The 13,077-nt window shown below is 36.9% G+C and overlaps 2 protein-coding genes across 2 annotated transcripts in view; both read left to right on the top strand.

Moving 5' to 3' along the window:
* The window catches only part of LOC309475952 (immunoglobulin superfamily member 10-like), a 192,274-nt gene that overhangs the window by 42,503 nt on the left and 136,694 nt on the right, over window positions 1-13,077 (top strand). The window lies entirely within an intron of this gene.
* LOC309475967 (uncharacterized protein) overlaps window positions 1-13,077 on the top strand; it is a 136,940-nt gene that overhangs the window by 96,622 nt on the left and 27,241 nt on the right. Inside the window, exons 7-8 of the mRNA XM_082138995.1 lie at window positions 3,013-3,324; window positions 7,129-7,443. Coding sequence (XP_081995121.1) covers window positions 3,013-3,324; window positions 7,129-7,443 — 627 coding nt within the window. The remainder of the gene's footprint in view (window positions 1-3,012; window positions 3,325-7,128; window positions 7,444-13,077) is intronic.

Here is a 13,077-nt window from a genome sequence, read left to right as displayed (position 1 = left end):
TCCTGCTGTCTTTTTTGGCTATTTTGAATTTTATCTGGACTGTCTAGCGCCTCACAAATGTATTTAAAAACTAAAAGAGAGATATTGAGAGTGTTGTGTAAATGACACTGATATGTCTTGTGAGTCAGTGAATCTATCACCTCTTATCTGGTCATTAGTTTGAGTTGTTCATGCATACTTAAAGGGATTGTTCAAGAAAAAAAAAACTGCCAAAAAGTAACGATAGTTGATAGAAACCATTTCTGTCAAAAAGGAAAATAAGTAATTTTCATGGTAAATTGCATTGGTTGTCGCATGTTTTTATAGTGAATCACAACAAAAGTTTGAGTGTGAAGAATAATATTAATCATTGCAGCAAAGTGGAATATTGTAAGCAAATAACCACTTAAACTGCACATAAAGCTTTCAAATGAGTTAAAAAATTGTGTTGATGAAGAAATAAGATGAAAAATCACACCATATCTTCTCCAGTGTTATTGACATCTGCTCAAAATTATCTCCTATTTTCTCTGTTTCTATGTGCTGACTGACAAGAAGATGTGTTATCTAAACAGAAATCAGAACCGTGTAAGTATTAAACCTGATACAGCGAGAAACATTTGATTATTTTCTGACAGTAGAGTTCTAATGTAGTTTTCATATTCAGCATTTCTACATCTTTTTACCACATGTTCTGTTTGTGATTAGTTTAGTGCAATAATCAATGAAACAAGTGATTGTCCAATATTGAGTTGTATGATATTAATTTACTATTTACTGAATTTCTGTTATAGAATGCAAAATTAACCACAAATACATTAAGACTGTTTGATTGTGCCTGTGTGTGTTTCTAGAGGCAGAGCATGTTAACATCCATTACTGCTTATGAACTCACAGAACTAAATCTAAGTTTGTGAAACGTTTAACATGAAACCCTAAACTGCTGTGGCTGTTCATTGTGTGTGGCTTCATTTGGCTTATTCTTTCAGACTTTAACACAGCCATGAAGATGGCGCTGCACTTGTGTTTTTTTATGATTTGATACTTCCGGTTAATACTAAGTGAGTTGGTTTATCTCATCATATCTGATCAGTAGTATTATTAATTATCAATATTTAAGCAATAAGCCATTTTTTAAACAAGTGATTTCTGAGAAATACTGCTGAAAACTGAAATCAACACCCAAACAAACAGTTAAGTGAATTTTGTGTGTTTGTGCCAATTGTTATGATTTCCTGATTGGTCTAGGGAAGGAAAGCAACAGCAAAAATGGATGGTGGTGAAATGAATGTGCAACAGCATGAAGCCACCCCGTCTCCACACACAATATTGTTTCACAATAACCACATAATTATCTCATTAAAGAAAGTAGTTTTATTTACAAACTAGGCAAAAGAAAAAGAGGGGTATCAGATTCAGAAGGGGGTATTGCCAAAACAACAAACATAATCAGTCTAACTCCTAATTAACCAAACTACTTAAACTAAAAGAAAAGAAAACAAGAGTATAGCAAAATAAGCCAACTCCCTTACTATCATAAACAGAAGAAAAACGTCAAATCCAAAATAAATGACACCCACCTTCCTACTAATCCCACACATAAATGATTAACTAGCAAATTTGCAATAAACCAAGAGAAAAACTGATTAATTAAACCATACTTGCTCAAGCTGTAGTCGCTGCCTGTGTTACAGTGTTTTGGGAGCATTGAAGGGAGAGGTGTGTTTGATTGGGTGTTGATTTCAAATATCAATGATATTTCTCAGAAATCGCTTACTGCACCTTTAAATGAATAGCAGATTATTTATTCGCCCTCATGTCATTTCAATCCTGTTTGCTGTTATTTTTTCTATGGAACACCAAAGGAAAGATTTTGATTAATCTTTTTTTGTGTCCCACAGAACAAATTCCATCAAGTAAATGATGGCAAAATTAATGAATTTAATTAATGAAGGAATATTAACAGTATGATGGAAATATCCTTAAATACTGCTATTATTAGTTAATATTAAAAATGTATACATGACCATTAAAAAATATACTGTATACATGCATACATTGTTTTCATGTATTGTTTGTTGTTAGTTCACATTAATGAAAGCTAATGTTAACACATAAAACGTTACTGTACATGTTTGATTATTAAAAGCACCAAACATTATCTTAATCTTTAAACTCACTTAAAATCTTCTAATTTCCCTGTTTCTAGCCACTGATGTGGAAGAGGGAGAAACGATACCTAAACAGCCAAGTAAAACGTGTAAGTATTAATGTAAAACTATTAAAATGAGTGCGCTCCTGAAATTCTTATTTCTTATAAGATTTTATCAAATGTATGAAGACAATGAGATGGAGACATTTGAGAGCGTAGGGGGAAAATACGTATTGTCTAGAAAACTATTTTACAAATATTATCTTTAAATAAGAAGTTATTTAAAGGATGGAATGAACGTAAAAGCTTTGGATGATATTCACCCTCTTTTGTGCTTTGATTAAAGTTAGTAAAATGAATAGAGTAGATAATTTGATAGGATGACTATATAATATATTCATAGAAATTAAGGGTACGGGCCATAATATTAAAATGACATGGGGAATGTTAATAGACAATAAAATAACAGAAGGAGATTGGAAACAAAGTTTTAAAGGAAATTTAAGAATCACACATTCTTCATATTGCCAAGAATATGCTTGTAAAAATAATATGTGAAAAAATCTTCTAAGTGTGATAATTTATGTTTAGGATGTTGAAGAACTTAAAGCCCATTACTCTCATATATTTTATACTTGTAAAATCATCAAATAATTTTAGACGGTAATTCAGGTAATGGAAGAATTGTTTAAGAAATCAAATATAATAAAGATACAAATTATAGTTTTGGTTCTAGGACCAATGCTACTTAATAAAGATGAGTTATACTTATTTAGAATACTGAGAATTACAGTTTTTAAAGCATTAACACAATTTTAGAGAAGGCAAGAACCCCCATAGAAATCTCCTAATTTCTCTGTTTCTATGTGCTGTTGTGACAGATGAAGATAAGACCATATTAGTGAAGGAGGGGGAGTCTGTCACTCTGAATACTGATGCTGAAATACAAAAAGATGATCAGATACAATGGATGTTTGGACCTCAAGAGATTTGCATAGCTGAAATCAAAGGAGGGACCAGAGAAATCTCTACATATGTTGCTGATGGGAGATTCAGAGACAGACTGGAGCTGGATGAGGAGACTGGATCTCTGACCATCACAAACATCACAGCTGAACACATTGGAGTCTATAAACTACAGACCATCAGCAGCAGAGGAACCTTAAATCAAAGATTCACTGTGACTGTCAAAAGTGAGTAGCTCAAGGTTTTCAGTATAATAATGATCACACGTCTTTATTGGCAGTTATTTCACTCATTAAGGCGAGACACTACAGGTGAATAGGGTAACATTTTTAAATAATAGATATCACCATGAAACTTGCTCAGTTGATTACTTACACAAGTATTTAAAAAAATTATTACATTGAAATTTGTATGTTTAATTATGCAAATGAGTCATTATCTCATTGAAGGATTAGTTCACTTTTAAAAAAACTTTTGCTGATAATTTACTCACCCCCATGTCATCCAAGATGTCCATGTCTTTCTTTCTTCAGTCAAAAATAAATTAAGGTTTTTGATGAAAACATTCCTCCTATAATGGACTTCAATGGGCCCCAAACGGTTCAAGGTCCAAATGACAGTTTCAGTGCGGCTTCAAAGGGCTTTAAACGATACCAGACGATGAATAAGGGTCTTATCTAGCGAAACGATCAAAATAAATAAAAAAGTTAAAGTTTTATAAGCACAAATGCTCGCCTTGCTCTGTTCAGTGATGCGCGTTCGTGACGTCATGGAATACGCAATTACGTTGAAAAGGTCACGCTTGACGCTTGAAATCATCATCGAAAAAGTTATCACTGCACACTCTCATACATATTAGAGCATAGGGTGTTGATATCCAAGTGCAGCGCGAGCAACCACAGTTTCAATCGCTCAGGAGGATTGTGTATAGGAAATCTGTGAAAAGTCCAAATTTTCTGTCCTGACGAAAATTTTCTTTTAGGCTTTTTAATATTAAAACACCTAGGATTAAACTTAAACTTTTTTATTTATTTTTGAAATGACCGATCGTTTCGCTAGATAAGACCCTTATTCATCGTCTGGTATCGTTTAAAGCCCTTTGAAGCCGCACTGAAACTGTCATTTGGACCTTGAACCGTTTGGGGCCCATTGAAGTCCATTATAGGAGGAATGTTTTCATCAAAAACCTTAAAGGAGAACTCCGGTCAATTTGAACATTGAGCTAATTTTTTTGTAAATTTGGAGTGCTGTCAGTACAGAGAACAACGACAAAAATCGGTGTTGCCTACACCGTGTTATCCTCTTTTTAAAATTTGCACCCTGTTGACTTCAATGGGGCAAGTTTTAAACCTGCTTTTAGCCTCTTAAAGGAGAACTCCGGTCAATTTTAACATTGAGCTCATTTTTTTGTACATTTGGAGTGCTGTCAATACAGAGAACAACGACAAAAATCGGTGTTGCCTACACCGAGTTATTCTATTTTTAAAATTTGCACCCTGTTGACTTCAATAGGGCAAGTACTAAACCTGCTTTTAGCCTCTTAACATCCTTGATGTGTCATTACAAGTGCACAGAAAATGTGAGTGATTCCTTCTGAGTGAACACGAGTGAATCTGACTGCAGTAGATGTGAAAGATATGTATAAAAATGATGTTATTTAAGCCAGCGCAAATACCTGTTTACATCCTGTTTTTCGGTTGAAGTCCACAGTAGTCGATTGTCGAGTTCACGCGCATTGGTTTAGTACGTACGATCATGCGCCCGAACTCGACAATCGATTACTATGGACTTCAACCGAAAACAGGATGTAAATACAGGTATGTGCGCTGGCTGAAATAACATCATTTTTATTAATATCTTTCACATCTACTGCAGTCAGATTGACCCGTGTTCACATTGATGACACATCAAGGATGTTAAGAGGCTAAAAGCAGGTTTGAAACTTGCCCCATTGAAGTCAACAGGGTGCAAATTTTAAAAAGAGGATAACACGTTGTAGGCAACACCGATTTTTGTCGTTGTTCTCTGTACTGACAGCACTCCAAATTGATACATACGTCCATGTGAGCTAATGTTACGTTACTTTGCACGAAAATGCATAACTTTGTTCGACTGTCATGAATATATGAAATGTCCATTGACATCAAGTACAAGTTAGCCAAGCATAGATGAATCTTACCTGTCCAAGAGAAAATTAGCAACGTTGGCGTCTGTGTTCAAATTCTTTTCCGTTTTCAGCCGTCTCCATCTTTTAAAAGCATCTCCAATACAAATTCTGGTTTTATTTCGGACTTTATCACGACGAATTTCTGAATTATAACGAGGTCTTTTTGATTTAGTAACGTTAGACATTTTTATCCGACTAGAGTTAGGGAAGGTTAGAGCTGGCAACCCGGATCCCGAAACACTACTGACTTCGTGATTGGTAGATAGGTGGAGGGAGGCGCGTCAGGCCAAAACACAAAATGACAACATCAACATCAGTTGAGGGCTGCAAGTCCACTTTTTAAATGACAATATCCTAGCCATACTACTGTTGTCAGTGATATAAGTATTTGAAATGAACATGATTTCTTAATGTCTAGTGACACATCAGGGCCATTTTATGATTAATTGAAATAGATTTCTTACATACAGCTCCTTTAAATATGCGAGATTTTGCATATATTTTCGGTAGATAGATCTGAACATATGATAAAGCCAGGTACAAAATTCTTTTTTCATTTTGTTTACACACAAGATGGAAAAAAACTCATAAGGATTTCAGGATATATGCTTTCATTACCTATGAAATCAAAATATATTGTCCATACTCCAATGCCTTAAAAAAACAAGATTTTCGCCATTTTTTTATTTTTATTAAAATGTCACATAAATCAGGCCAGGAATGATTTATTAACAAATCCCTCTGAAAATATCTTCAGAATACTGCTAAGTGTATAACTGGAAAGTTTGGTGTAAATGGTTCTAAATGAGATTTCGTCATTAGCTTTAAATCCCCCTTTGGACATTCATGATTGGTTACTGATAGAAAGGAAATGTCCATATTATTTGGGTTACATAGCGTTGTGCAGGAGACTCAGAGCTTTACAACGATCCCGGTCACGACAGACTTCAGTAAATGGACGGAACTCGGCATGTCGCGTTGGAATGCTAACTTCTTGGTAAATTCGGGAGAAACTCGACTACAAACAAAATGTGATAAAATAAATATATTAGTGTATACTTTCAACGTTTTCTTTATAGCAGCTTGAAAGAACACATATTGAAGGAGTAAACTAGCCCAAAATCTCAAAACTGACCACTGCATGAAAAATCGATGTTTTTGCCTGCCGTGTCTCGCCTTAAGCTTGATAAATTACCGTAAAATTACCAGATTGAGTTTTCCGCCGGTTGAGTTGATTTGTGTATAGCACATCTGTTTTCTTCACATCTGTTTGGATGAGGAGAGGCACAGCTCTGATGAATGGAAGGCAGTCTTGAGACGCACTATGGGCCTGTCCAAATAACCAAACTTGTAGTCTTTGCACTTGACCACTTGTCTACTTGCATGACGTATTTCATGTATTTGGCCCAAGTGTTCAAGTAGGCGTAAAGACTGCAAGTGTGCATAGAACTTTTGATTACCTGATGGGACACGCTTACAGTAGTGTTATAAAAATATTTACAGAGCTTTATTTACACATTTTGATTTTCAATACTTTGCATTTTAAAATAAACTGATGTGACAGACTACACAGTTTTTCTAATTTATTGATAAAAAGCAATTGCAAATGTTGTATAAAAATAGACATACCATATTTGCACCAATAAAATGTGAAAAACGTTGTTTTACTACTAAATTATATTTATTATCCAATTAATTTAACTTGCAGTGGAATGTTTTCCTCTGCATCTCATGGTTTCTGGGCATGTGAGTTCAAGAACATGATACATAATGGGATACGCTTAGCCTGGGTGTGGGTTTAGTGTGTGTTTAGGGCACACACTAAATCTCCTCATTTCTCTATTTCTATGTGCTGTTGTGACAGATGAAGATAAGACCATATCAGTAAAGGAGGGAGAGTCTGTCACTCTGAATACTGATGCTGAAATACAAAAAGATGATCAGATACAATGGATGTTTGGACCTCAAGAGATTCGCATAGCTGAAATCAAAGGAGGGACCAGAGAAATCTCTACATATGATGTTGCTGGTGGGAGATTCAGAGACAGACGGAAGCTGGACAAGAAGACTGGATCTCTGACCATCACAAACATCACAGCTGAACACATTGGAGTCTATAAACTACAGACCATCAGCAGCAGAGGAACCTTATATCAAAGATTCATTGTGACTGTCAAAAGTGAGTAGCTCAAGATTTTCAGTATAATAATGATCACACGTCTTTATTGGCAGTTATTTCACACATGAATGTATTTTCATGTATTTTCACATTCACACATGAATGTATTTTCACACATTAAGGCGAGACACTACAGGTGAATAGGGTAAAACTTTTTAATAGATATCACCATGAACCTTGCTCAGTTGATTACTTACACAAGTATATATATATATAAAAAAAAAATTATTAAAAGTTAAAATAATTTGTATGTTAAATTATGCAAATTAGTCATTATCTCATTAAATATGCGAGATTTTGCATATTTAATTTTTGGTAGATAGATCTGAACATATGTTAAAGCCAGGTGCAAAATTCTTTTTTCATTTTGTTTACACACAAGTTGAAAAAAAAAATTCAGAGGGATTTCAGGATATATGCTTTCATTACATATGAAATAAAAAAAATATTGTCCATAGCCTTAAAAAAATTGATTTTCGCCATATTTTTTTAAAATTAAAATGTCACATAAATCAGGCCAGGAATGATTTATTAACAAATCCCTCTGAAAATATCTTCAGAATACTGCTAAGTGTATAACTGGAAAGTTTGGTGTACGTAGGTGCTACATAGGCTGAGATGTTTGTGCTGGAGAATGACAAAAAACTAATTTTGAGAAAATGGCATTTAAAGATTTGCTCTGTGGAGAGGAGGGTGTGTGGTTCAGCGAGGTCTGTAGCGGGAGAGAGAGAAGGGAGACGAGGCGCGTTATGCTGGGTACACACCAAAAGATTTTTTTTAATCTTTTAAGATTTTCAAAATGTGATAGACCACAAACATGAGGACAAAAAATCCCAGATTTAAGCGTTTTGCTCCTATAATGTGTGGTGTGCCATGATCATGTGATAAAGCACACCACACACAAACAGAGTAGGCTTGTTTGAGATGAGCAAAATCTGCGCAGAATCGATCAGCGGTGATCAGCGCGAGATGCATGCCGGTTAGAAATGTGTCCGAGTGCGGTCCGCCTTGCTCTGATGTCATGCTGACGTATGTCAAAAATCTCTCGCGAGCGCAAGGCACACCTGTCGGATTCTGCAGTCGAGCGCAGTTGCTCTCCACCGACTGCGCTGATCAAAAGCATGATGGGAAACGACTTGCTGACGACACAGCTTAATGCTCATTGGTTTAAACAACCGTGATGTATTTTTCTCTTTTAAAATGTTTGATTTTAAAACTCTGATATCATGTTTTATGTGTATACGTTATGTGCGAATATTCCCAAACTATCTAACAGTGCAATCACTATGGTTTATGCAATGTAATTTTTATTAAAAAATAAATAAACATGTCTGTATTAAAGAAAAAAAGACTGATAAACATGTATTTGGAATGGAATCAAATAAGTAGGCTACTTTGGGTGTCTTGTTCATTATATTTATTTTCATATAAAAGCAACAGAACTTAGGGGAAAGTGGGGTGAGTTGTGCCAGTTTTTACTCAAAGTGACTTTAAAGTGAGGCCATGGCAGTAATGCCTTCAACTTAAGGATGTACATATATTTCAGGATGTGGTGCATCCCTGAGAACAATAACTTTGGATCTGAAATAAATTGTTTCAGAAATATAGCTCTTGGGAAAAAAGTGGTCTCATGGCACAACTTGCCCCTGGTGCGGGGGAAGTTGTGCCTTTGGGGGAATACATTGGGGGTAAATTGTGCCAGTCATTTCTGAAGTAAAACAGAACATTTTAATGTTATGAACCGTAATGCTATATGAAAGCAAGATAAATTCAATACAAAATTACTCATTTAAGGTTTATTTAGATATTGTCACCCTGGAATACCATAGCATGCGTTTTTCCTTCTACGGTCAATTGCGTAGGGATTTTGTATTGAACATAACTCTGGATCACAGTGTCATAGAGACAAGGGGGCGGGCTCATTTTACTCAGACGACCAATCAGTCTCTCAGGATCATTGTGAAGCTATCAGGCTACGCCCTAGCAACCATTTAGAGCACCATAGCAATACAATATATGATATTTGTGAATCATTTCAGGCAAAAAGGCTTTGGCAATAGATGCCTGTTGACATAGCACTGTCTGTCAATTATGTAACATATAAGAATAAAGTGACTAGGCTAATTTCTAAACATCCTATTGTGACATAGGCCACTTAAAAACGGAATAAAACTTCTCTTTAATAACATAGTGCAAACTCAAAACTGAAATCAGTGTTAGCTAAATTAAACAAATAGCAGGCAGGCCTAAGTCAAACAATGATGAGGCATGCCCATCTCCTCACTTCTCAAGATTATCCCCTGTGAGTATGTAGGTCTAGGTGGTCTGGATCTGGCACAACTTAACCCAGGCCCTTTGGCACAAATCACCCCAGACCCACAAGTTTGAAAAACTAGCATGATCCAGCAGTTAAGAGCTAACATCATGCTAACTGTATAGACTCATTGTGTAGCCTACTAAAGCACTAAAACGTGTGAAATGTTTTCAAACTTGTCTATAATTGTTCAGACACTACAATCAAAAAACCTTAATCATAGAAATGTTACTTTGAAAGGGAAAAAACACTTTTTTTGCACTAAAATGTGCTTAACTCTCATGCCATGTGTCTCTCTTCTTTGGAGGACGAGTAAAAGTGATTGCTTTTCAAAATTATGTGGTCACATGACCAATTTCTTCTATGGTTTTCCAGAAACAAGGGTGGAACTACTTCCCCCCTGGCACAAATCACCCCACTCTCCCCTAAATTCCATCCAGTTTATTAGCAACACTGTGCACGAGCGTGAATCCGGTGAATCCCGCGATATCCGCCTTTGATCTCGCAGGTGTCAGATCCACTGCGAGAAGAGAGAACTGTCCGGCTTGCCTGCGCTTTTTTCACTCCTCCCCTCACTACAGCCGCCTACTCTCGCCTACATTTCAAGCGAGGCAAGGCGCATCTCAAACAAGCCTATTTTCAACCAGAGTCTCCACTGTGAGCACAGGAAATCTCGCAAAATCTTGCGCTGCTGGCCAATGGAGCTCGACATCCGCACACGGCGGCCATCTTAAGACAGGATGCTCGTTCACTCATAACATGGTGCATGTACTTTTAAATAACCATAACTTGCTCAATTTTATACCGATTTTCAAACGGTTTGGTTTGTTATAAACGTCAGAGATGTAGCTATTATACTGCATACATATGAATAATTATGTTCAAAATGTTTAAGCATTCAGAATTATAGCCACGTTAATAACGTTTGTAAGAAACCAAACCGTTTGTAAATCCGTCCAGATTTCAGCGAGATAAGAGGATTTGTGTGCGTGCTGCTCACTCACCTTAATTCACAGAGTCCTGTCCTAAGATGGCCGCCGGTGATGCCGGAAGTGACTCCGCCTTAAGACATCTAGCCTTTATATGATATCTATGGCGATGATAGTGTTTGGAACATAGACAGTATATAAACTGGACACAGCGACCCCATTGGATTCAACGGAGGAAAGTGAAGTCAATTAGAAGCCTTAACTTCCTGATGGTCGAGCGTACTGCGCAGACTCAAACTGAGCTTGACGACGTAGATGTGACGTGAGCAACCCGTCTGACTTCTAGTAGCTGTGGCATGAGAAATCTGAATCATTCCCTTCCGAAACTTGCAGAGACGGAGAGTGTGAGTAGGAGGTGTCCATGAGCTAGGAGCAGGAGCAACTTTTGCTAAGTATTTTGATTAATTACTTTGCCTCCACGTCCCCCCGATTGCCCGCGAGCTTCTCCTCCTGTCCATACGGTAATTCTTTACTGTGCGACAGAGAGTCGCGTGGGTATGACGCAATCGTTTGCCTATTTTTACAAAAACTGCTTCTACGGGGCCATAACGTAAGATACAAAGTAATGGAGCCTTTTATACATTTTCGTGTTTCTTTAGAAATGAATAATGGACAAATGGAGTCTTTAAACGCCTCAGATGTAAAGTTATTTGCTGTCAAAGTGACGCCAAAATGAATGGGAGTCAATGGGATGCTAACAGCAGGTGATGGTCTGCTAGCCAATGGCGGCTCCCGGGGAAGCGTCAACAGATTATGAAAGGCTGCCCCGGCCTGGTTTGGAAGGATTTTCACAGAAAATTCATGTGTAAAAAAAAAAAAAAAAAAAAACATTATACCCACCATTATAACCTTTTATTACAGAAATATATTATTTTTTTATTGTCTTTATTTATTCTTTATTGGATTTATTGTCTCTTTAGAAAAAGTTATTTAATCCCTCTATTTAGTTATTTAATTCATCACTGAACCCTTAACACTCAGCTTCCTGCAAGTGTGTGTGTGTGTGAGTGTGAGAATCAGGTGTTCGTGATTTGCACTTGACCCACTTACTTGCTTGTCTCGCGGAACCACACCACCCTCGCCACAAGCTCTAAATGAGATTTCGTCATTAGCTTTTAATCCCCCTTTGGACATTCACGATTGGTTACTGATAGAAATGAAATGCATTTCAAACGAAATGAGCAAAATCTAAACTAATTAAATTAAAAACAAGCATGCAGGTTATCTTACCTCAAAAATGCACCACAGAACATGGCCATTTTCTTTTTTCCCGGTAGTTTCCAACAGTTAAACGAAAATAAAGTCCAATCAAACGAAAACATCAGCAGTTTCCAACAGTTAAACGAAAATTAACTGTTCAATTAATTTTTAATTAAATTAAGTTAAACGTTTTAAGTTGGCCATCTGCGATTTTTCTCGTAATATTCTCCATTATTTGCACATGAGGTGAATCGTGGGTCACGCTGACGGGAAACCTTCTGTGTAGCGTGCGTGAGACTGTCATCAGTCATCAGTGTAATTATAAGATTATGAAAGTTATGAGGTTATGAAATGTCTTTCTGTTTGTTTTATATTGTCGACGTCAACTTCTCATATTTTTTTTAATTCATGTCTAAAAATATAAAAAGAAGGATAGGCTAACCCTGAACTATGACGTGAAAATTGGCCCGAAGCCCGGCCCTAGGGGCGTAAATAAGTCGGTGCCCGTCGGGTTCGGGCTGAAATGCAGGGCTCTAATGCCGAGTTCAGACTGCACGATTTTAACCCCGATTTTGGCTCGCCGACAGGTTTTGAGAAATCGCCGACAAATGCCTGAAATCACAGGCAAATCGGTGCTCGTTCACGCGAGTGACAATCACGCAGTGTGAATGATCAAAGACGCGATCTGAGAGAATCAAAATCCTGCTGCGTGAAAGTGTTCTGACTGAAAACTACATCGGCGATGACCGACAGCCAATGAGAGAGCAAGATACAGAGCAGCGGGGAGTTCGGGGAGGAGTTATAGGCCACAATATCAGTATTTTAATAGATATATATACAAATATATCAAACAGAAACAAAGCTCAAACATGAACAGCAGCACATTGCAAAATTATTTATTTACCCCCAACTCTCTTTGCAGAAACACACAGTCCTTGCTCCCCTTCTCTTCCCAGCCCTTTCCTCATGCATAATATGTTTTTCTTTTTCTCCTTTTCGCTGCAAATCAGTGCACAGACAATTTGGATCGCAAGCTTCTTGCAGGCTATCATTTTTAATAACAATTTCAGTCTCGCGCGAGAGCTCCGGTCTTACGCACGCGGGATTTTGCGCTATTTCCTTCCCAGATAG

This window comes from Leuciscus leuciscus (assembly GCF_965113295.1).
Source record: "Leuciscus leuciscus genome assembly, chromosome: 15".
Lineage (NCBI taxonomy): Eukaryota > Metazoa > Chordata > Actinopteri > Cypriniformes > Leuciscidae > Leuciscus > Leuciscus leuciscus.
Note: the sequence above shows the minus strand (reverse complement) of the source record. Positions and strands in the feature narration are given on the sequence as shown.